The sequence below is a fragment of the Chamaea fasciata genome, unplaced genomic scaffold, assembly GCF_029207755.1.
Source record: "Chamaea fasciata isolate MVZ Bird 193981 ecotype frontalis unplaced genomic scaffold, bChaFas1.0.hap1 SCAF_4, whole genome shotgun sequence".
NCBI lineage: Eukaryota > Metazoa > Chordata > Aves > Passeriformes > Sylviidae > Chamaea > Chamaea fasciata.
In genome coordinates, this window is record NW_027094089.1 from 27,356,808 (window position 1) to 27,382,791 (window position 25,984).

General features: G+C 41.6%; 2 protein-coding genes across 4 annotated transcripts in view; both read right to left on the reverse strand.

Moving 5' to 3' along the window:
* PLPP1 (phospholipid phosphatase 1) overlaps positions 1 to 2,317 on the reverse strand; it is a 62,565-nt gene extending 60,248 nt beyond the window's left edge. The window contains exon 1 of the mRNA XM_066181156.1: positions 2,169 to 2,317. Within this exon, the coding sequence (XP_066037253.1) occupies positions 2,169 to 2,226 (58 nt within the window). The 5' untranslated portion in view covers positions 2,227 to 2,317. The remainder of the gene's footprint in view (positions 1 to 2,168) is intronic.
* A 19,635-nt stretch (positions 2,318 to 21,952) lies between these two features.
* The window catches only part of SLC38A9 (solute carrier family 38 member 9), a 49,229-nt gene continuing 45,197 nt past the window's right edge, over positions 21,953 to 25,984 (reverse strand). For all 3 annotated transcript variants that reach the window (XM_066181159.1, XM_066181157.1, XM_066181160.1), the window contains one exon: positions 21,953 to 25,599. In XM_066181159.1, the coding sequence (XP_066037256.1) occupies positions 25,434 to 25,599 (166 nt within the window). In that variant the 3' untranslated portion in view covers positions 21,953 to 25,433. The remainder of the gene's footprint in view (positions 25,600 to 25,984) is intronic.

Below are 25,984 nucleotides of genomic sequence, written 5' to 3' on the forward strand. Positions count from 1 at the left end.
CACTTTATCTGAGCAGTTACCTGTGTCATTTGAGCAGATACCAAAGTGCACAGGCAGGGGGAAGGGCAGGGGATAAGTGAGAGTTAAAGTCCACAATCAAGAGGAACAATTCTTTTTACAGTAAAAAAAATAAGCAGCCATTAGACATAGGTAAGACCTTTGTTCTTATAAGGACCTGTCTCAACCAGATGAAAGGTAGAAGAGGAAGAGAACTTGGTCCTACATCCAGTATCTTTCCCACTCTGCAAACATCTTTTTGTCTCAGCTAGAGTTTCACTGAAACCCGTAACTCAATGTGTTTAAAGTTGCAGGTGTCAGGGAACTTCATATTATACACTGCCTGCATTTTTCAGACTATTCAGGAAGTAAACAAGCCCAAGGGAAAATAAAAAGACTGGCAACCCTCCAGTACACTGAGGCACCAGGTAAGTGCATCTGGGATACAAATGCTACACAGGGTGAGGGGGAGAGAAGGGAAAGGTGTGTAAATTGATATTACACTGCAGAGCAAGGTCAAGAATCTACCTTCCCAGTTTTGTCCCAGTGACTTGGGACAGCAGTAGGGGGAAACCCTCATCCATTCAGCTGGATGAGCCTCAAGTTATATGCTTCTGCAGTCTTACTTTCAATATATTTTGCTTTCCTTGATTACTCAAGATTACTTACAATACACCCATATGCTTCATACAGACCAAACCATATGCATAGTGCAAAATTTTTGTCTAATTATAAAGATTTTGTAATGACAATTATCCAGACAGACAAAACTGCTTCACTGATCATAAAGACAGAATGAAAGTTTAAGCCTCACAATAGCAGTTTGATAAAACTCCTGATCTGAATAAAGACTGCTCCCAGTGGACTACATGGATCCATTATCACTTTGCAAAAGCTCTCTCTCCTGTAACATTACCTCAGAGGAAGACATCATTCATTGTAATTTTGCTTTTTAATGACATTTAGCTTCAGGTACCATTGCTATTTGAAGCATCCAGCAAGAGAAAAACATTGTTCATTATGTTTGCAGTGATGCTACAAACATCAGCCAAAAAATTCAGCAAAGCAGGAATTCATGAGCTAGGCCCGAATGCTATCCACTGAACACGACAAGAAAGTGCTGAGAGTACTGAAGTACTGACGTTATTTCTTAAGAAGCAAACATCCAAAATTAGTACTTCCTAAGACTGACCAAGAAGTACATCTCCAAGAGAGTAAAGACATTTCCTAGGCTCCCAAGACACAAAGGTGTCACTTCTTTACGAAGTAAAACTGCCCCTTCTCAAATGGACAATTGACATCATTACACTGTCTCATTACATAAAAGGAGAGAGTTAACGCAAATTGGCAGGGCATGAAGTAGTTTCAATAGAGACTGAAATAGAATTAAGTAACACTGGGAATGCGCTGATATTTGGGCTGGCCAGGACAAGCATTGCAGCGCTGTGGCAGTGTGCTGAGGCTGTGTGGGTTCAACCCCTGGCCATTATCGAGGCACCGCTCCTGCCCCAACACCGGTATCTCCCTGCTGCACACGGACACAGGGCGCAGACACCGCGCTCTAATGAACGCCCCATTTCGCTTCCAGCCTACAACTACAGCGGCGCTTCGGTGCCACCAAGACCGCGCTCAACTGAGCCTTACTTACAGCGAGTCCCTGCCCCGCTGCGGAGCACCGCCGTGCCTCTGTGGGACCCGGGATGGATGAGGCGTGTTTCCGTGATGACGGCCCCTTCCAGGACAGCTTCCCGAACCACTCGGGATTACAAACATATCCCAGGTTGCAGGTATCTACCAGACATCTACCTCTCCAGCACTGGCTTTTGCCACAACCGGTTTTCATCCCACAGAGGAGGTTAGGGAAGGAAGAGCAAGGACATCAGAGAGAAGAGGGAGTTCCAGATGTCAGTGGATAAGCTGCAGCAGCTCCCTCCCCCCGGGGCTTTCCCTTCCCGGCCCGCGGCAGCGACCAAATCCCCCCGTGCGTGAGCGGGGCGGGCGAGGGGCGGGCAGGCACGGCGGGGGCTGCGGCCCGGCAGGAGCCCCGCTCCGGGTGGTGCCGGCGCGGCGGGGAGGGAGAGGCGAGCATGCGATCAGCGCGGTGCCGTGCGGGGGGGAGCGCGGCGCCCCGGGGGCGGCTCCCCCCGCTCCTCCGCGGTCCCCCGACCTACCCAGCAGCACGCAGAGCACGTCCAGCGCCACGAAGGGCAGCCGCGTCCTGTCAAACATGCTGGCGGCGCCCGGCGCGGTGACAGCCTCGGCCCGAGGGGCGGGAGCGCGGCGGAGGCGGCAGGGAGGGGCTCCAGGCGAGGCGCTTCGAGAGAACGGCCCCCCCGCGCTCCCAGCACCGCCGAACAGCCGCCGCCGCCCGCACTGCGCTACTGCCGCCGCCGCAGCCCCCGCGCGCCTTTAAGGCCGGGCACGGGCGGCGGGGCAGGGTGGGAAGGGCGGCGGCGGCGGCGCCTCGGACCGCCCTCAGCCGCGGCCGCCAATGGCGCCGCGCAACGCCCCGGCACCGAGCGCGGCCCCGCGGAGCTCCGCGCACCGCCCGGGGCAGGCGGAGCCCCGGCCTGCCCTCACCTACCGGCCCGGCCCGGCCCCGAGGGCACACAGGCCGTGGCTGGGAGCTGGGAGGGAGAGCGTCGGTCCTCCGCGGAGAACACGGGGAGATAGTATTGTTATTATTGCTGTTATTATTGTTGTTTTATTGGTGTTATTATTGTTATTACGCAAGGGAAAAGCTGTTTCCACCTCTGGAATCGCAGAATCCTCCAGGTTGGAAGGGGCCACAGTGGGTCATCTGATCCAACCTCCCTGCTCAAGCACCAAGGACAACCTAGCTCCTTCCTCTTGGCACCCACGCCTTTTAGATATTTATGGACATTGGTGAGTTCCCCTCTCGGTTGTTTCTGTCTTCTCAAGGCTGCACAAGTTCAACTCTCAGTCTTTCCACGTGAGAGTGATGCTCCAGTTCCCTAATCACCTTTGTTGCCCTCTGCTGGACCTGTTCCAGGAGCTCCATGTCTCTGTTGTGCTCAGCAGCCTGGAATTGGACACAGCTCTCCAGATGTGCCTCACCGGGGTTGAGTAGAGGAGCTGGAAGAGTGCTGGGAAATTGCAAAAAAATTATGAAACAGCTGGAAGCAGAATTTCAGCCCAACCCAACCCAACCCAAAGCATTCTTTTTCCCTGTTAAAACCTTTTATTTGGAAAAAAAAACACTTACCAACATGAAGAAAATGTTTTCTGTATAACCACATTTTTATTTTAGCACCATTAATGACAAACCAATTTTATTCACCAGTGTCAGGGTTGTTGGGCACAAACGTGTAGCTCCTGCTACAGAGCATGTCTGTGTTTTGTTCAAGGCAATTGCAGGTGGGATGAGTGGCGCTTCCCACAGAGGACCAGACATAAGATTTTCAGCCATTTCTTATGTAGATTCCACTCCCTTGTTCTGTAAACAGCTTCACTTTGTACAACATCCTAACAACTGAATAACAGGTTTGAGGGATCAACAAGAGAGACAAGCTCCTGAGGTGGAAGTGCCTCACTGAATGTGTTGTATCTTCAACTGTGCTGCCTAAAAAGGCGCATAAAGCAGTTCCACATAGAATACATGAGGAAGCTCTACAGAGTAGCCTACACAGGAGATCCCAATTTTCTCCCAATGCCTAAACATCATCCCAGCTACATGTCAAAATGAACAGTTCTAGAGATTAAAACTACCATTGATTTCTTTAAGTGCAGTGTAAATTAAAGAGTACATTTTCCTGTGCAACTGTGCTGGGATGGTTTCGTAAATGTAGAAATTCATGTTGTCTTAAAATGCATGAAGTAATGAAACATTGGAGCACAACCTGGCAGTGGGGAGAACTGGGCTTACCTTTGTGATAACTGCTGCTGAAAGAAAAGTGTACAATCTGCTCTGCTCCTCACAAAGTGGGGAATTATTCATGAGGTCTTAAATCAGGAGTAGATAACATCCCCAAAATTGCAAGATGGTTAGAAAAACCAGAAGACAAGCAGTGCAAACATTTCACACACAATTGCCATAATTGCTTTCTTCAACCCAAAAGCATCAGGATAATCTTGTTCAGGCTAAGCTGTAAACAGCCCCCTTGATCCACACCCCTATGCAGTAAACTGGAGACCTCAGAGATTGCACTAATTGAAATGGATCTCTTCCCAGAAGAATGTGAGCAAGATAACGATTACACTTTAAAACACCTGGAAATTGGCTCACAGCACAGCATTCAGTGACAAAAATTATTCACACTTTATTGCCTTGCAGTTTCTACATCTCTGTTTCACCCTTGAGATGTAGCTTGCCCTGAGGGAAGAGGTGTCTCTGCAATCTACTAGAATTCAGGAAAGACAGCAGTCACTGGTTCCTCTCCAAATTTTCCATTGCACAAGGGATATGAGCCTTGCTGTTGCAACCTTATTCCCATCACTTGGCTTGGAAAACCCCAGTTAAGCATAGTTTGGGGCTTTTGGGTAGCACTGCACAGTTCTAGTCCAGGCTCTCAGAAGGCTTTTCTGGGCCTTCTTATGCAGGAAGGTATTAACCATAGAAGCATGCCAACCCAAGTACTTCCAGCCTGAAATACTACTCAGATTAACAAAATCCTACATTTACACAGGGGCTGTGTTAGCATAAGTACTGGCATCTTCAGATATATTGTTATTCCATACAAAAAACATGTTTTGGTGTAAACTGAAGAAAGAGTAAAAAACCAAAGCCTGCATACTTTAGTACCTTTAACATAAAAGTGTGTCTGCAGTAGCAACTAAGTCCAGAGTGGCAGAAAGGTTAAACTGATGCTACTTGATTAGAGAGCATCTGGAGCAGTATATTCCAGAGGGGATGGATGGTGGTTGATTTTAAACACTAATAGAAATCATGTTCAGCATTAGTTGGAGGTTCGGGGGTTTTAACTATGCAACACAAACACCAGAGTCTCTAAGTTTCAGTTTCTCCTGATACTGTGAGAGCTTTGTAGTGTCACTTAGCTTCATGGCATTTTTACTGTGTAGGTTTTGCTTGGACCCTCAGAGCAAAGTGCTAACTTATGCCACTGCTCTTAGCCACTATAGTGACCCAGTGAGATCAAGTCAGAGCCACTCATATGCTTAACAAAATGCTAAAGAACGTTTCTGGACACAAGCAAAAATGAAAGCAGCAGACAAAACTCATAATTTATATTGTCTCATATCTCTTAATGAGATTTACATGTTGAGTTAGTCTTAATATTACTCTTTAGAACTTAGACTCTTCAAAATATCTTCCCCTCTCACCTGTTCTCTTGTTCAGTATGGTTATTTAGTTGGTTTGTTTACTTGTTTTTAAAATGGTATCTTTTTGTTTGTTTAATGGAGGGCAGTGAGCAGCATCGAACACCAAGACCAAGTTAAAGCCCTATTAATGTCTTTGTTTTCTTCTGTTTCTTCTACAAACTGTGATCTTCAGTGTTTCACCCATTCTTCTTAGAAGTTTTGTGTGTACAAGGATTAAACTCTCAGGAAGTTTATCATCAGTCTCTAGTGGTACTTGTGTGATAATTAATTAGTACTGACCCAACAGGACTCTTAACTGCAATTAACATTCATATGGATCAGTAGCCTTAGTAAATGAGGGACTTTCCCAGGCATGTTTCTCTGTAGCTTTTTCGGGGAGGGGGGGGAGTCAATAACTCTGAATGAGCTGTTACCAGTCAGGAAAGGGATGAGAGTGTCACTGTGGATAGTTCTGGGAAGCCATCCTGGGGTGCTCAGAGAGAGAACACCACTCCAACCATAGCACTTGGAATGCTATCAGGAAAGAGAGCCATCTGACAAATCTCATTATGACACATTCCTGAATGCCAGAAATCCCACATCAAAATGGGTAAGTAGACACAGAGAAAGCACGAAATAAAGCAGAAAAGAAAGCATTTTTAGAACTTTTATACAACAATTTCAATGTAGCAAAACCAGAACATGGTATTTCAATGTTTAAAGGGAATGATGGGAGAGTAAAAGTCTTTATAAAGTATAGATCTAGAAAATCATTAAAGAAGGTTAAATGGGTAACAACCATTCAGTACTTTGTATCAGCTAAGAGCCAGGGAAAACTTCTACAAGCTGTCAGACCATTGGACTTTTTTACATCTGAATATTGTGTAATTTTTTGCCTTGGGATGCTGTGGGGCACAAAATTGCAAGGGAGCAAAGAGGCACTAGGTGAGTTCACAGAGGATAGGTCAACAGTTAAACAGTGGATCCTGACAGTTTCAGAAACATTCCTGTTTCTGATTTCCCACGCTTAGAAAGAACTGCTGGGAAACAGTCATTCCATAGCACCTGTTTCTTAAACTCCCCCCATAACATCTGCTCCTGGGCACTGCTGCACAGTTTTTGGCTGGATGGACTTGAACTGAGTCAGGTCTTCATATGTTCAAAACCAGTCTGTGTGCACAGTGTAACACTGCAAAATACATTAGTAATAGCTGAGATTAAAACTTCAGATGTATTTGTAATGTTCCATCAGTTTCAGACTCTGCAAGGATTTTGTGTGGCTGTTTTGAATTTATCTGCCAAAACCCCACTGATGGAGTAAGGAGGACGAGGAGAAAAGTCTGCAAGATAGCCCTCCTGAATTTAGCTTTCAGGATACAGGATTTGCCTCAAACAGAATTATATACTCTGCTATAGGATGGAAGAGGCCTGAACCTCTTAAATCAGCTGAAACCCCTTGGACGGAATGTTTCAGGAAACAGCATTTAGATTCCACCAAAATATCTTAGCCTCATACCTCTTCTTTTGTTTGGTCTGGCCATTGAGTTGTTCTTTTCTTTTGCTCCTGTGTCTTGTGTTTGTTTTGTTTCTAATAAGGGAGCAGTGAGCAATAAAGAACACTTATATTTCTAATAAACAAAGTATGAGGAGTTTCTTTCCTGTCTTCTTTCTTTTCATTCTTTTTCCTTAAAATACAGATGACCCTTGTTTGCGTACTTCATCCCCAACGCCTCTCTTGAAGTATTCTCCTGAAGGTCCTGCTGTCAGGCTGACTTGAGGTTGTTACCTATAGGCAAGTTCAGATACGTGAAGGGTACTGCTCCCCCAGTTTTAGGACAAAGTTGTAGACCATTCCCACAAAAGATCTGTTTTAGTAGAAAATACAGGTTATTTCTAAAGATTAGCCACAGAAAGAAAAAATCAAGCAGACCTCACCAGACATAACATATATAACATATACCTCACCAACATAATAACATGTTTAATATTCATGCCCATGTAATGAGCAAATATACATTAAACCCCAAGTATAGAATTTTGTTTCTATTTTATGGTGTGTATCATACAGCCTCAGAGGATCATATAGCATATTCTAGAAAAAACAATCCAGGGTACGTCTACACAAGTTAATTAAGTGGGACCAACACACACTAAGCAGGTACTGGCACATGATTGTACTGTTTTTATGTTCACCCACAAATGGTGTTATTCAGAACTAACTGTCACAGGCTGGGGAGCATTCCCCATTGCAATTTTGCGTGCAGACATGCTATTTTGATAGGAAGAAAAAGCAGCTGTGTGGCCATCAGCTATGCTCTACCAGTTGGCCTTAGGGCTAAGAAGCTTTCCCTGTTTGCTCTTTATTGGATTTCATTGTTTATTTCAATTACAAATATTGCTCTGAAGCAGTAGGAGACTCTGAAAGGAAGAATGTCTCAAGGGCACTCACAAAATATTTATGTCCGAGTAAAACTTTTATTAAAAAGATGTTGTGATTATTACAAATTGGAATGATTTAGAGGCTGCAGAATTTGTGTCCTCTGGATTCTGATTTCCCTTTTCTTCCCTTCTTGATTGTGCTTTCCTGTCAAAACATTCAGTGAAACAGAGGTAACTGGCAGCAGCCATACATCTCAAGAGATGAACTTCAACAGGCTAACCAGCTGTACAGGAAGAATTTGCCAATGATGTACTAAAGGCGCCCAGTTTTGACCCATCACACACCCGAAGTGGTAACTCAACCTCCTGTGCCTGGTTCTGTGCATGTTTGGGTACCCATGTACCCATTTCAGCAGAGAGAAGGAGATAAGCTTGGAGAAATACGTGTGTCCCTGCAACTTTGTCTGGATGTGCTTCACTGGCTGATCAAAGCTGTGCATTCAGACTGCAGCAGATAAGGAGTCTATCCCTGCTGGTTCTCCCTGCTTGGCAGCAGCAGTCCCACCCCTGATCTGACACCCTGCGCTTTAAACAGGCAGCAAACTGCAAGGAAACCATTGCCAGGCAGCAGCTCCCAGTTCTGTAGCACTTGAGGATGGCCTGGATTACCACTAGAAGTACCACTAGAAGTGGAGGCATGGGAGCACACACAAGCAGAGAAAAGGACTACTACCAAAAAGACTACACTACCAAAAAGAGGTAGATCTGGGTTTTTTTCCTGGCCCAACGTAATGATGCTAGGAGGATGAACCATCTGCCTGCTGCCCTTCAGTGCCACATATCTTCACTTATGTTAGAAAGTCTCCAGGTCAGCAGTGATCCCTTACCATACACATTTCTTAACACAGTGGACTGAGCCATTACAATACTCCTAAGGCAAATTAATCCACAACTCACTCTGAAGCTAAGGCCAAGCCAAAATACCCAGAATGACTACAGAAATTTGTCTGTAGCAGACCTTTTGTAACACTATTAGTCACAGTGCTATGCTGTAACAGTTATCAATGCTGCTTTTGTTTCATCTCCACCTGTTATTTCTTTTCTAATATTTAGATCTGAAGAAATTTATTCACAGGTTTATAGCATCTAGTTGGTTTTTTTAATTATTATTTTTCAAGAAATTGTGACTATATTGGATAAAATTAAACCTTGGCCCTATCTTCCTTACCGATATAATGTAGTTACAATAGCCTAGCCATATAAGTGATGGCAATTAGAAAAATAAATTATGAGGGGACTTTGAAAGTGAAATAAGTATAGACATATTGTCACCAGAACCCTAAAACTGGAAGAATCCAGTGAAAAAAGGAAACCTGTTTCAGTACAGATTGCAGAGCATGTTTATTTCTTGTACACCTGAATTATTTCTCATAGAGCATGTTCAGGGCCAGTTCCTGCTCCAAACACAATTAAAAGTGAAGGAGAATAGATTAACAGATGATTGCAACATTAATTATTTAGAATTCTTCCTCAAAGCATTATGTGAGAATTTGGGTCCTTATACAATCATTATCTAATGGAAGCTTTTGCTTCCCCAGCTTCTATAAAATAGTATTTGATTTCTTGAAATAGTCGTCAGAGTTGAACACAAAAAGCCACAGCTGGAGCTGCTCCAACATACAGAGTGTTCACTTACTGAAACCTTACACTTCCTCTTAGTTTGCATTCTACACCCTGTGCAGGAAACATGGGATTTCACTTTGCTGTCTTGTCTCTTTAGATGAATTCGCCCTCATGCCAGTAGCAGATTCAGTGCCTTAAAGCACGAGTCAATGTCTCCTCTAATCTACTGCCAGAGCACAGAATGTCCAGATTATAATTAAGGCCTGACCATTTGGTATTTACTTTTATTACACTAATACTGTGAGGCCCCAGTAAGATTGGAGCCAATTGTGTTATGTGCTGTGGACACTCAGAGCCACTGCCTGAAATACCTCACAGAACAGGGTGAGAGAAAGAATTATTTCCCACAGCAGCAAAAAGAGCCTTAATTTTGTTGCTGTTCTCCTTGAGGCATTAACCCCAAGAGAGAAGAGGTGTAAACCTATCTCAAATGTCATCTGTGTAGATGAAAGCATAAAAATATCCTCTTATCTCCTGTTTTATCTTTCCCTTCCACATTGCTGCTTCTTTCCCAACCAGAATAATAACAATATGAGAGTGAAGTCAGCCCTGGGCAGGGATATTGTAGTGTCTGGAGCACCAGAAACAGTGGAAGCAGGCAGGAGTCTCACTCGATGTGCTCTGGCTCCTGTAGTCAGAGCAAGCACTTGGCAAAGGTGAGGAGAAGGATTACATCTGTCAGAACCACTTTTATGGGACCCAACTCTTCCAGGAATTGTTTAAAATCCACATAATGCTCCTGAGTGTTAATGCCTGTATTGGGACATTTGCATTAGCAGATAAATGTGCAAGAACACGTTTCCAGACATCTGCCTAGTGATCACATATCTGAGCAGTTTGCTGAAACTTGGTCTAAGGACCGTGAGGTCCTTGGGCTCCTGAAATGACTTCCAAGGTTTGTAATAAATTGTGCTGCTGAAGTGTACCATGGCTAAGCAATTCTTGGATGATAGAAACAATATGTGGTGTACTGCACTAAAACCAATCTATGTTATTTTAACTTTCCAGCCTTAGAAAGCTTTCTGAAGGGAACAGAGACATACAAAAGGATTTCATATGTATAGATGCAGTGAAAAAAAAATAAGAAAACATTTGTGATGATGCCCAAAATTATTACCCTCCCAACACAAGACAAGTGGATGATAAAATGCTGATCACTGTGCACTGTATTAGTAAGAAGTGAGGAATAACAGTGTTGTTTTTAAGGTAAAGGCAGTCTCTGCAGAGCCCTGGTTGAATTGCTAACATTCTTCCAGCTAAGTCCATGATTTTTTAGCCATGTCAGAGGAGGAAGGACTTGGAATGTGCAATGCCACAGGGTTAAGTGGTGGTGATGTCTTGTTCATCTTCAGGCACCAAAATATTGCAGTATTGTTGAGTTTCCCCTCCTGGTGCACACACGGGATTGCAGGATTGCATCAGAATGTGAGTCAACGAGGTGGTGTGGGCTTTCAGGATCTTGGGCTTGAATGGGAATGCAAGCCATGAGCTAACACACACCATGTGTCTTTCCCTTCTTTCAGGCAGGGAAAATAGTGGTCCTACACTGCACGTAGATACTGGGAAGATAAGTGTCACAGAAATATCAGAAATACTACTGTCATGGGTATAGATTCAGGGCACCGATTCAGTTTTCTAACAATATTAATGTTGTTGTTATTATTATTAAAATTATTAAATTCACAGATTATAATCTATCATCAGGCTTCACACACATTGTACATACTTTGTATGACTAAAGCAATTAAGGCACGTAAGAGGACCTTGAATTTAATAAAAATAGGCAAATGGGGAGTATCCCATCCCAGACTCAGCAGCTGGCAGAAACTATGTGCTGCAGTTATTTACTGTGAGCTTGAACTTTGTTTTGCTTAAGAGTCCATGAAGTTTGTGATAAATTAACTTATACTGGAGAAGCCACAGCACAGAAGTACTCAGGACTGAGCATGACTTTTATTGCTCAGTTACCTGTACTCTTAAAAAAATTTTGTAACAATTAATCGATACAAATTTTGTGTGGTGTTTTACACTGTTTCTTGGCTTAATAAAATGTAAGGGAAAGCTATAGGAAGAAGTGGGAAGGTGCCTGGTTAGCGCATTTAAAGGCAGGTCTATAAAACATGTAACACTGATTAAAAAGTGACATGCAATGGTATTTTAAGATTATATCTGCCAAGTATGTTCAGAGTATAGCTTATGTTCTGTCAAGTCATTTGTACTGTCTTTGTTTGAAAAGTATTAACTAGTTTTATAAAATTTAAAACACAAACAAACTAGTCCTGTTTAGAAATCAGGCATCACTTCCATATGGTCTTTGTCACATGTCAAGACAACGGACAGAATTGGTTCTGTAAGGCTGTCATTAGGAAGACCTCTGATAGATTTTATCTTTCGTGTAAGTCTGCTCCACATGTGTTATGAAAAAGAGGGGAGAACTCACTCACTCCCGTCTCCCATTCGAGACATTTTACTGCTGGACGTGGGCAGGACTTGTCTGCTTCCTGGCTCTGATTCAAGGGACAGTTAAGCAAGGGACAGCTCTGGCTATTCCTGCTCAATCACATCAGTCAGACACAAAGACTGGAGAAACCCAGTTTTTTGCATTTCTCTTGTTCTCACCCGTGAGGTAGGCTCTGAGCACTCTCATGACCCCAGGGATGACTGCAGACACTGGAGGGCTGGGTCCCAGACACTGTGAATACACCAAAGGGCTGGTATCTAAAAGGCCTGTTAGGCATTGAAGACTTTGTGAATAAGACTCAGCACTGGTACCATCAAAGACCTGTTAGTCTTCATCTGAGAACCTTCCTAAATGTTACTCATCTTTGCTGACACTTGTTTGCTCAAATGCTCAATCCAATGCAACACATGCAATTGTTTGCAAGATAGGAACCTTCCCATTTATCTGCAGTCTGCTTTGAGGACAACCACATTGACTTTTCTTACACTTTTATAATTTGGGTACTGTATTTAAGTGGGGGCTGAGGGGAAGGTAAGGAAAGCAGGTGGAGAGAGAAAGACTGTATGCACATGTGAATATCTGTATTTATCAGATTAAATAAACATATTTTAATAGGTTGATAGGAGAAGGATAATTCAGTTTGGTGCTAGATTTTAATGTAAGAAAAAACCCCGAGGTGTTGCCAAGATTATGACATTGGTTAGAGAGAGGAACCTTCTGCCATCAGTGCAGTTCTGAGCCCTGCCTGAATCCTAAGGCTCCAGAGGCAGATGTGCAGCTCTGCAGACAGAAACAACTGTCAGTGGGAGAAGAGAAAGGAAGCAAAGGAAATGCAGAGGCATCTGACATGCTTAGTGCATGCAGAGCTCATATGCGATTTTTTCAGCATTGGTGTCTAGTCTTCCAAGAAACATTTTGAAACAGAACAGTCAAGGAGTGCTGTACACACAATGGTGTGGACTGAGAAGTGGGGGAGCTTCATCTGAAAGCATCAGAGAAGTCAGACGGTGCAAGAGCAGAGGTGAAAGGCTCAGTGGGTAGCTCTAATCTGAAGGAAATTAGTGTAAATTACAAAAGGGTTTTAAGTAAATATTTCACAGGGGAAGAAAATACTGGATTGCATTCTTTTTTTCTGGAAACAGGAAGAAAGGCATTGGAAATGGATTAGAGTATTCCAATATGAAGATCCTGGATAAACTAACTCAGCTTCAGCCCTAACTCAGCTTCAGCCCTTCAGGCTTTCTCAAATGACATGGCAGGATATCTAGCACAAAAACATGCTGAGAAAGGTTCAGATTCCAGAAACACAGTGACTCATACACTTCCAAAATAGTGTTATAACAAGCTGCTGTCCAAATTTCCTTCTATATTACATGTAATGCACGTTCAGTGGTGCTGCTGGCACCCTTCCCTCTGAGTCAGTAAAGAACCACTGCCCTGATTCAGTTAGGCGACCACTGTGCAGCCGGTGCTTCTGTCATTGGATACAGATGTGAAACACATGTCCCAGTTCCTTGTAGTCCTCAGGATCCTTTTACAGACAGCAGAGTCTAATTAATCTCTGACACAATGACCATGTATGAAGATGGACACCTGCCTTCTACATTTCTGTGTCCTTCTGTCTGATTACAACAATTTCCAGTTGGATTAACATTCACCTCTGGGAAGATGGACTCTGAGTTAGGGAAAGAGAATGGGAAGTTGGAAGGGAGCATTACTTTTATGTTTTTTCTTTGTTTCAGTACCTAATGCAATGGTATTATGTCTTAATGCTACATGTCCTTTCCCATGGACCCTCCTTGCACTGTGTGTTTGACAAGCACTTAAAAAGCACAGGAAGCTATGTGGAGAGGTGAGAAGGAAAGTCTAAGTGGAGACAATGACAAGTACTGGCCTTAACCTTATAGATATGAAGGGATTCAGTGATGCCAGGGAATAAGACAACGTGTCTGCTCCACAAACCCTGGAATAATTCTCCTCCATGGCGATTTCTCTCTGTTCACTTTTTTCTATTCTGGGTCTTACTGCTGAAGAGAGGCCTTTCAGCCTTCGGGAAGTCTTGACCTATGTAGGCGTTTACTGCAGCTTGTAAATGAACTAGAGGAAAGGGTAATAATAATGAACCATTAACAGCACTGAGCTTGGACTTAAATGATCATGGTCCTATCTGTTGAAAATGCAAAAAGTAAGAACACCGAATGCTGTAACAGGGGTCTTCTCTAATCTTTAGATGCCATCAAAAAATATAAAAATATAAAGGAAGGATAGCAAAAGCTGTGTTTTGTTTTTCTTTCCTTTTAAGGTACTGGTGGACCCCTTGAGCAAATGAGATCATGAGGCTCTTTCTGCCTTCTGAGTAAAACTTTTGCCCTCTGTAAATGCCACTGTTTCACGTAGAAATCTGGAAATAAAAAATTCTGTCCTAAAGGCAATTTATTTGAATTGATAGTCTGGCTTGAAGGAGTCAAGTTTGAATTCTTCCCAGAACACATTACCTGTCTCTTGAAAAAGAAAGACTGAATTTTTCAAAGGTTAGGTGTTGCCTCTTGTATGCTCAAAAACCACCTTTGTAGATCTGCATTGAGGCAAGATGGTATTTGAATCTGGTGGAATGCTTTAGGTATTCATATTGCCTGAAGGCCTGGAAACTTTTTATCACCAGAGGAGTAGCAGAGATGACAGTAAAGATATAGTTCAGTCAGTAGAAAATGAGATAAAAGCAATTGTTGACACCCAAATTTTCTTCAAATGCTTCCCACCCCCCTTCCCCTGCCCCGACAGGCTCCATTACCCCCCCCCTTTTTTCTTTCTTTTCTTTTTTTGGTTTTTTTTTTTTTTTTTTTGTTTTGGTTTTTTTTTTTTTTTGTTTTTTTTTTTTTTGTTTTTTTTTTTGTTTTTTGTTTGTTTTTTGCATGTGGAAGTCTAGATGTCTTTAGTAGAGATGTACTGATCTGCAGGGTATGTTGTACTGGATCCCAGGGACAGCTCCCATAAGTTGAGTTTGATTCCTGAATGGACTTCAGATGTAAATATGGAAAACATAACAGCTTTTCTTGGCTGTAAGGAGAAGAGTGACATGTCATGTCCAAGCATCAATGACTAAGGTAACTCCCTACAACATTTCCTACAGTACTTCCTTTTCTACATCATTCTTACTGGCTAGGTTAGAATTAATTTTTTAGCAATGATGGTTTCCACAGATCTTACTCTTAAGAGATACAACTCTCCCTCCAAGAACCTATCCTGAATTGCAGGGCAGTAAAAATTAGACACAGTACTGAAGAGGAACCTAAATCTGTTGACTTTATCAACCTAGAGCTAAGAATCCCAAGGGAACCAGATGATAATCTGGTTTAGTCCCGTCTTGAATGATCCAGGTAGCTTCTTAAAACTGTTCACTTTTTCTTGCAATAACCTTTCTGTAACAACACCCTTAAAATCAGTATTAAATCAGACAAGCTAAATTGAGAATAGAGATACTGAAAGATGGAGGAAGGACATGGGGGACTTTTGTACTAGTCCTTAGTTTCTGTTTCTGCAGAAACAGGATTCATAAGGTTTATTGATGTCTGGAGATCTCTGGGTGTGTGCAGCCATACTCTGATGCACACAATAGCTGGAAAAAAATGCTGCTGCATGACTTTTCTTCACAATTACAATTAATTTAAACAACTACAGGACACAAACCTAAGATCACATCTGAAAACACAGCAAATAATTAGGGATGCTCTATCTTGCGGGATATATTCATAAGCCATATTAAATAAAGAGTTGTGCACTTATATTGTGTAAGAATATTTGTGTACTCCATTACATGATGTTAAAAAAACCCAAACAGACAAATAACACAACAGAGAATAATGCAACATGCAAATAGCTTGGAAAGGAAAATAAATAAAAGCTATAGAATAAATAGTGCTATAGAAAGTGGTAAAACTGTTGCCAGAGACCTTGTAGCCTTTTGCACAGTTTTACAATTGTGTTTGATCCTCCTTCTTTGGTTCCTCATGGGACCCTTGTCCAGCTTTGTCATTCTTTATTATGAGACTCACATCAGTCAGCTGGTTTGTAGCCAGTTGCACTAATAATAAACTGGCAAAGAGATCAGAAATTACTGGAACTATTTGGTCATCTTGAAAATAAAAATGAAACACAACTCCAAAATTCTTGAAGGCAAAAAACCCCACTCTTAAATGCCTTTTCTATAATAACTGTTTCACAGCATAAAAAGTCTACAAAGTTCAAATTGTTTCAGTTTATTTAGTGCTGTGTTGGCCTTAAAAGTCGTAAGAAGTCCTAGCCAACAGAATCTATCTCCTCCAAGAGGGATTCATTTAATATTAGCAAATAAAAATACATATTGTTGAGGATCCAAACCTTTAAAGCTGTAGAAATAATTTATTAAGGAGAATGACTTTTTGTACCAGATTGCCTACAGCACTCTACGTAACAGACTCCATTTGCCCCGTAAGGCTTGTAATCTAATGTGGAGCCATTAAGAGACTGGGTAGGCTTTTGCATCAGGTACACAGCACAGTGTGTGATGTATTTGCATGTTTGATACTCCTACTTGCAGGTTTTTAAAGAAATTCAGCTCTTCTCTGCTGAGGTCATTCACTTACAGCTTTACAGTTCTAACCTCACTTCACAGGAGTATGTAGTGACTGGCTGACTGCTTTTGAACATCTGGCTGACTGACGAGAGCTTGGTGAAATTTGGTAATATCTTACTAATGTTCTTGTGAAGATGGAAACACTGATACAGTGTTTTTCTCTGTCTTTGCACCTCTAGGTTTTTTGGGTGTAACTGAAGTAGCTTTGTTAGCACGCCATCTTTCTATTCATTTTTTATTATTTCTTCTACAGCTTCGGTGTGGTCAGTAAGGAATTTTATCCCCTTTGAAAATCCCCAAAGTAAGAACAGCAAAGCAGTCCACATAGTTACACCAATTTTAGTGGACATTATCTATTTAGCAGCTGGAGGGCACTCCCCTCAGGTGTGTCTGGAACATGGATTCAGGCTGGAGCAGCCATGGCTGTACCTGGGATAGGTCCAGCTCAGCCCACCCACAATGCTCCCACCCCTCTACTGGCAGTGAGAGATGATATGCCCCTCTTGTATTTGCTCAGGCCAGGGCACGACATGAGCTCAGCATCCCTAGAGCTAAAACCAGGAAGTTTCACTGTTCCCAAGAGCTAGGCTGCCAAGCTGACTGCCAACACAGACTGATCCTCTTGGTGGACTGGATATCAAGGTCTCCACAGGAAGCAACTGATCCCAGCCCAGCATGGCAAATTTCATGACCAAAGAGTTCCTCAGGGGCTCAAGCAACAGTGGGTAGGGTGCACATTACTGTGCACATCGTGTGTCACTGGTGCCCTCTCCAAAATGCATCAGCACTAGAAAGTCTTTAGGTTCCCAAAAGAGACTCTTTCTACTTGAGTTAGGCAGGTCCAGTGGCTCTCAGAGGAGCTCCTGCCTGCTTCCACTCCTCTGAGAGCCCTGATGGGCTCCACAACTGTCCATTCACCTGCTGAAGAACTGTCATCAGGAGTGCCAGAACAGGGACAGCTGGCAGTGGGGGTAAGCAAAACTGGACTAGTAAGTCTAAAATGTAGCGTGATATAATGAACACGTGGTGGGGCTGACGGAGGAGGAAACAACAGAAAATGGAGTTCTGAATCTTTCATGACTTCATATATATTTTGGCTAAACATTTTAAAATAAACGTGGTCAAAAAATTCACAGCTTCTCTCCAGCTGTCTGTTGGCTTGAGGTTTGTGGCTCTGGTCAGTAATGAAAGTAGTGAATCGCATGGAAATTCACACAGCACTTGGAAGAGGGAAGATTTTTAAAGCTCTGTGACCATTCCTAACAAGTGTTTTTGAAGAGGACAGAATACCCTTAGTGGGTTTTTTCTTCCCCAGAAATATATGACATCTACACACAAGAGATTATTCACCAAATTTAGCAGTAAAGCTTGGTGCATACTTTCCATGTGGTTCAAGTGCTATAAAATATTCCACAGAGAAATGCTACTGACAACGAACATGCAAAGAACAAGTACACAGAGCCCCACAATGCAACGACACACAAATCCCAGCGTCTGAGTGATTATTTGCCCAAGGAGTCAAAACAACAAACCAAGATTCACCCTGGAATGACACAGCGAGCTGAGGATACTTCAGAGATGTATTCCTGTATGAGTTATCACTGCACGCAAAAAACGAACCCAAACTAAACAGCACACTTATTCCCCACAACCAAAAAAAAAAAAAAATTTTTTTTTTTTTTACTTCCTACTTATTCACTTATGTCCCGTGTTTTACTTTGGTACTCACCATCTCAGTGACTTTTTTAAAAAGTAAATTTATTATTTCACACTCAACAATACAGCATGCAAACTGTGATGCAGGTCCAACTGCATCTGAGTAACAGCTGCTGAAGTATACCCTGATCCTTGCGTGGAAAGTGGAGTCCTGCTGTTTCTGATGGAATCTTTCCTTAACTGCCAAAACCTTTTTAAAAGCAATTTTTCCAAGGGCTGAACCAGTGCCCACTGAAAGCAAAGGGAAAGATTCCTATTGATGGCAAGTATCCCAAGTAAGCCAGAGGTCTAGACTGCCCTTGCCAGAAAATTTTGTTTATGTTCATTTTGATGACTTCTAAGGCTTCTCTTTTTGTAGTTGTCTCTCATATGGATCTTACCATGTGATTTTTTTCCAGACACTTCACATGCTGAATAAACTGAGGTTGATGTGTTTCTATCCCTGATTCAACAGAGAACATAATTTTATCAAATTAATTTTTATGAGACTTGCTTTACTGATGGTGCATGGGGAAGCATATGCAATGTTTAAACATTTCGATGTCCAGTGGCCTGATTCTCCCTGTATAAACACATGGGATGATGGTAAAAGACTCAGTCATGTGTTAAAGGAAACTATGTGGTGCCCTCACAATAAAACCATAGAAGCCAGGTTTTTCACAAGTTTACTCTACGGCTGAAATTTACTTGCAGTTTGTCTTCAGAGGTAAGTATAGACATTCCAGTGCAGATCGGGATTGTGGAACAAAATGGGACAGTCTCCTAAGCTCACAGGGAAGGTGTGGAAGCCTGTGGTCACCTACATTCTCCTTTGATGCCACTAAACAGCAATTTATTACCAAGGTGCAAATCAGGTGAATAAACCTGTCTGAAAGGGATTAATTGGGGCATGAGTTATCTATGAAAACAGACAGGAAAGGAATGAAAAAACGTGCCCGATTAGGTAAGAGTTTATTTCTGGAGAAGCCCTAGCCCATCATTTATTGCAAATGCTACTATGGGATAACTGGCTGCCTGCAAAGTGGTATAAACACGTGCACTCAGAGAGGAAAAACTGTCCCCTTCTGTTATTCTTTAACTAAACTTTTCTTCTGTCAGAGTAGAAGCAGGAAAAGTTCATGCAGTTGCAAGTCATATTTTCCATATTTTTATAGACCAAGCTTGTTTCAGGCCAGATCAGTTCATTAAAAATAACCAAAACAATGCAACACCCTCCTGCCACTGCATTAAGAATGGCAGCTTTTGTTACATCTTTGATACCACAACTAATTATTCAAAGAAATCACGACTTTTTGCTACAGAGTTTACCCCTAACTTCGCACTCCTTAGGTATACAGTGTATCAAGAGGACAGACACGATGACACTTAAACCTGAGCCAACCCTGTAAAAATAGGGAGCTGGTGGCATCACAAATGCTGAAATTATTTCAAAGGCTTAACAAATCTAATCTTAGGAACACCAGTCAAGAGTAATCTTCTTGTGACAAGTTTCATAGAGGCAGGACACGATCTTTTGCCTATGGTTGTGAATCTGGTTGTACCCTAAATAGCAGCTATATTTCCATAACAGAGGACTTTAGTCATGCAAATCCTCCCCCTCAGGCCCAAGGATGGCAGACAGGGTAGGTGAGATTCAGCCTTCCTCTAGTGAAGAGTTTACACCTCTTGGAGAAGAAATGCAGAGCAACCATGAGCTCTTCCAAATTCCAAACACACAAAGCCAGCACAAACAGTTCCTGGACATCATCTTCACTGTCTCTGCCACTCTGTACCAGCCAGATCCCTTGAACTTTTGTGCTGGAAGGTAAAGGGGTGTACAAGAGTTTGTTTATGCTAACTTGGGCTCTTATTATACAACCCCCCTCCCCCCCACAAAAAAACCAACCCCAAAACAAACAAAAAGACCCCGGTATTCACTGAAGAGATTAAAAAAACAGCAAACAGCCTTTGCGTCTTCCCATGACAGGCCTGTAAATTGGATACCCTGTAGTAATTTTGTAATTCAACCTTCTTTTGCTCTAAGAGAAGAAGCCTGATGGGCAGTGGGGACAGTGTCTCTCTCTGGTGTGACATTTGGTATCTAGCCTGGTACTCAAACGTGTAGGCATTTCTCCTGCCCTCCTATTGCAGCTGAATGACTTTGCTGTGTTGATTTGAAATGACCTGACTAATCTCAACTTCCTCTAACAGTTTAATGAAATGTCAAAAGTTAACAAGCTTCACAGAATTGAAAAAAGGCCATTCAAACAATGATGAAAAGAAACACATGGACAGCAGTTTTTAAAGTTTCTGGGCTATTGGAAATAATTCAATGAGCTTTAGCCAAGCTGCAGTACAAATATACTGAGATGTGACCCAAAAAAGCTCCATTTTCCATCTGGACTCTTTAATCTATTTCAGGATCACAAAAAGAAGGTATAGAAGAAAAGCCATGATTAGGTAAATTGGGGGAAAAAAAAAAAAAAAAAAAAAAAAAAAAAAAAAAAAAAAAAAAAAAGAAGAAGAAGAAGAGAGACTCTTTCTGCCCCTCTTGGATCATCTGGTGTTTGGAAATAAAAACCATACAGCAAGAATTGCGTGGCACTGGTTCCACCATCTGAAATTACAGGAGGCAGAGGCAGCAATGATCTGGCAAGTTGAGTCCTGCTCCTTTCCAAGAGTTTAATGATGTTTTCAAGTGCAAAGGAATTGAGTACACTGATTATGGTTCATATCTCAGAGAATACCAACTCAGAGGAAAAAGCTTACACTGTACTCCCCCATTAAGCATGGTACAATGACCTAAACCAAACATATTGGTGCTTTGTCTATCATTAGTATTTTACTTCCTATTAAGAAGTTCTTGAAAACTCTACTAAAATAGTGTATTTTTTACTGAAAACAGCTCCCAGATTTTGTGACCTGCCCACAGGAATTGATTTTTTCTTCCAGCTGAAGGAAAGAGAGACACTGCTTTGCTGGTAACAGTACCAGTTATTGCCCAGCACTAATCCTTTTCCCAATATTTTTTTCCTCAGGTAGGCATATTCCTATCTGTTATAAAGGTGACAGATGTTTAGTGCAGTTGCCCTCTGAAGCACAACATCCTGTAAGGCAAAAACACACTTTCCAGAGGCTACCATCTCTCCCTTCTTTCACTAACATTTCTCTGCAGACCCTGGAGACTGCAGCATCAGTCTGGCTCCTGTACACAGGAGTCTCTAGGACTTCCCACAGTGCAGACTGTATATCCTAGCTTTGACAGTCTCAGTGTTCCAGGAAGTCTCTCCTCCTTCCCATCACAGCTCCAGCTGTGATGTAACTGTTATACTGCTGCTGCCTCTCAGCTTTCCGGACATCCGTGGATGGATGGATATAAACTTCATTTACTAAACTCTACAAAAGAGTTTCATCAGCCTTAGAGCTGCCTACATGTCCTTGCATGTTGATTAACACTTGCCTGGAGCTGAGCACTCAAAGTTGGAATATGCCAGGTTAGACCAGTAATGGGGAACCAACTGCTTTGGCAACCTTTGGACTCTCAAGCTGGCTCCCCATGGAATAAAAGGTTCCATGAGCATGTAAACAGAAGACAACCCTTGTGCAGAAGCCTGGTGGAGAAGGGAGCAGCCTGGAGGTTGGGAGGAAAGCTATCAACATGACAAAGAGCTCAGTGTTGCAACCAAATGCCAACTTGGAGGCCTTGGAAAGGCTGAACCTCTAAGAAAACACACAGTGTTACATAAAATATCTGTCCCCAGACCCCCTGGTTACATGATGCAAAGTTTGAATCCCAAAATGCTCCTATTTGCTGCACAGGTCACTTGAGCTACACGATTTAACACATTAGCATTACACTGCCAATCCAGACAGAACAGGAAAAAAAAATTTTATGTAGGAACAGATGCAGCTGTGAGAGACTGGAAGAACAAAGGAAAACTGAGAACCAGTAACCACAGGAGAAATTATGACGACCACCAGAGGCTGAAAAGAAGAATCTGGGCCACAATAAAATTACAAAATGATGCTAGGCCATTACAGAAAAGGCAATGAGATTAGTACAAGCATATAGGGAAGGCAGTTCTTTCTTGTGTCGTGAGAGAAAACAGACTTATAAGCCATATCATCTGTCTTGGTCGTAGAAAATACAACTAATTCTGCTCATCACAATGGTCCCACTGAAAAACTAATCCCTTGGTATCAGTGCTCAAAGTGTGTAATAACCTACAGACGTGTCCAGTCTCACCACACAGGCATGTCCACAACTGCTCTTGGAGCTTCCTGGCAATTCCCCTGGCTACTTAGGCTTTGGCAATGTCTGAAGGTCATGCTGGGTTATTGCCTTATGTATCTTCAGATCTGGATTTTAGCATGATGGTATCTGCACAGAGGATTGACTGCAGCTGTTCAAACTTCATGCAACAAAAATTTCAGTTTGCATCACTGAGTTATCACATAATATGGAAGGATGGATCGTCAGAGCACATTAAGTTACGGATGGTCCCAAACAAGGAACCTGGTACTGTTAGGAAGAAAACCTTAGATTCTTAGTGAACGCCCAGAGTTAAAAGTGTTTCACCTCACAGCTTAGTTTAGCAAAGTTCAAGTGTAAAGACACAGTTCAGCATTTCCAGCAAAAATTATTTTTCTTCTGTGAGAAGGTAATAAATGACATTTCACAATACACCCCTGGGTCAATATACTACTTTCTTTGCTTTGCTAAACCACATGATGATATCCTGGAACACAGAACCTAAGGACATGAAATTAGTACATCACTGCAGATGCAGTGTGTGTTCGTAAAGAACTACATTTTGTACTTGCACAAAAAAAGACACTACAATCTACCTCCGGTCTTTTAGGGCATTTAAGTTGCCATTATATTTTAAGATATTATTTAACTCAGGATGCTGACAAAGAAGAGAATCCCTTAAAATGCCAATCTGCTTACACACTCCTGACTTGCTTCTTATGCTTGTGAAAATCTCAACTGCATGTAGTAAAATTAAAAAATACTTATTTATAAGAAAGTGTGCTTCAGGAGATGACAGTGTAATGAAATACTTGCTATCACTCTGATGCTTACAGTTTGTAATTCAAATCAAAGCTTTTAAAGGCTTGTATAAATAAACAGTGCAGCCAGAATCTATCTCTGTAACACAGAGCTAAAACTATCTTTTATAAATGTTCTGAATAATTTCTTTCTAAATTTTAACTCAGTCATTGTACATCACACAACTGAAAAAAGAGACCGATACAAGACGCAATTAGGACATTTCACCAGGAATTCTGTCTTTCTCAGGAATTTCTGTTGACTACTAGATGATAACAGAATTAAATTCTGCTAAAATCGATGGGTATTTTACTACTTGTCAATAGTGATTTACTATTTTACAACAATTTAAATGACAAGAGTATAAATAATGGAATCATATACAAAGGGAACATGGAAGGATTTAATCAAATTTAATTACCTGCACTCATGAGGGTTTGTACCGAAATTTAGCACTGAACCTACAATAAATAAGCACAAGAACTTATGTGAATAAGCCAACAATGCTAGGAAATTTGTATCTTTTGTCTTTTTCTTTTGGTTTTCAAGTACTTCTCTTGTAAGAGTCTGCACAGGAGAAAATGACCAGGATGGGGCAGATAGTTTTCTCTAATACTGAACAGATGATGGATATATTTTCCAATTCTGATTCAAAGGCCCAGAAAGTTTCACAAGAAAAGAACAATCTGATATAATCATTGTATTCTGCAGATATTATTCCAAATCCATGTAATCTTGTATTTCATACAGATCAAAGGATATTTAGAAAAGTGAGTGTCCTTTATACAGGGTGACGAGCCTAAATAAAACAAATGGATTTGCATCATTACTAAGAAAATTCACATAATTTCTCAAAAAAGCAGAGTAATAACCTAGGTTATGTTTTTTCACTGTCTTTCTCATGAAAATATGAACTTTTACCCTGCAATGTAATTATCTTTCCCAACTCTGACTTCATAAACATTGCACCACTCCAACTTTTTTCCTCTTTTACTTACTTTGGAATTTAGTATTGCTCGGAGTTCTCTTTCAATTATTCTGCATTTGTTGATTATTTTAATGTAATGAAACTCTGCACAAAGAGGAGTTTCTACTCTCTCTCCAACCACAAAAATGACATTCTACTAGTGTCTGGCAACTTAATGGCTGCATGTTTTGGGTTAAGACACAGAGTCAGAGCAGGTAGATGAAGGAAGGTGTCTATGTGCTTACGCATGTACACCCTCTTAGTTCATAAACAAGAAGTTATAAAGAAAAACAAACCCATAACAAAATCTTCCCGGATTCTTCCAGCTTCTGTTAAAAATTATTACAAACTTAAATTCTTTGGCTTCATCCACGATTTTGAAGACTGCTGGCTTTGTCTCTCTGCTCACCTTGAAAATATCTAGAGTAACGTAGTGGGGAAGTGAGAAACTATCAGAGGGAGACCCTACAAAAGCAGGCCTGTGACAAACAAATGCTGTATACACCATGCATCCATAAAAACCACATACAACTTCTGACAAGACAACTTTGCAGCACATAATAGCCCAGTAAGAGCTGAATTGAGGTCAAGCCTGGAATACTAATTGTCTTGTTCTAATTTTTTTATCCTCCTGGCTTTCTTGTATTGTAACATCACAAATAACTTGTGTACATATTGGTTCTGAATAAAACACTGGAACATGAGTTTATTGTTTTTCTTTGTTGGAATTTTCTAGAGGAAAAATATTGCCAAAACAATTTAATAGTGTATTCAAAATTAAGAGTGCATTTTGACCCAAGTGACTATAAATTAAACTAAAAAAAAAAGAGGAAAGACAATAAATTCTTCATTTTCCAAACAAATCAGGAAAATAACTGCAACTAAAGAGCATTTCAAAGAGTCACTGAACAATACTGAGAAAGCATGTCTGCTAATCAAGGTAAGAACAGTTCATTTGGAGGAACGACTTCCACAGCTTGAGGCTGGAAGATCTGTGTTTGGAGAAATGTGCTGTAAAAAATTAAAATCTGAGCTTCGTTTAATTTTTAATGTACTTTCAACAAAACCAGGAGAACTGTATCACTCAAATCTGAACCATTTCACTTCTCATAAAATTGTGTTTTCAGAGAAGCAAGACATGTGTCTTATAAAGCACTTGAACGATGTGTTTTGAATTTGTTTCAAAGGTGCAGCTTTTCCCAAGATCCTCACAGGGAGGATGGTTCTCATGCCTCACAGTGTTGCTCAAGGCTGCTGCCAAATTTCGCAGTACCACTTGTGACAGCCATGGGAGAAGGGGGAATTTTCACAATAGGAATTGTGCAATCAGATTAGCCAGTCCAAGGAGGATTATAAAGATGTGAATGATCAATGCAGGCCACGTCAGCTGCCCAGCACGGTGCAGGGAGATCATGTAGATGAGTGATGGATACACGAATACAAAGGCCAGGCCACATGTTGCTCCAGAGTATCTGAGGAAAGGGAGGGAAGAGGGGAAGGAAAAAGGAAAGGAAAGAAAAAATGCTTTGCATTTATTCTTATTTCTTGTTGTCATTCCCCCCCGCCAAACCAGCGAACAATCTGAATGAATACTGACTATCTGCAATTGTTAAACTTCAATTTCTGTTCCTTGCTGACCTCTACCTCCTTCACTAGCATTTAATTATCACTGTGTTGTCCAGCCCCCTGCTTGCTTGTACCTGCACTCTGACTCTGTCCTTTCAGTCACACCCTGTGATGCTGCTGGGGACCGAATCCCTTACTTAAGACTTGATGTTTCTATTTTCTCTCAGGAAATTTGTCAACATGCAACAGAAAGAGACTGGACATCACATCCTCTGTTACACATCCATTACT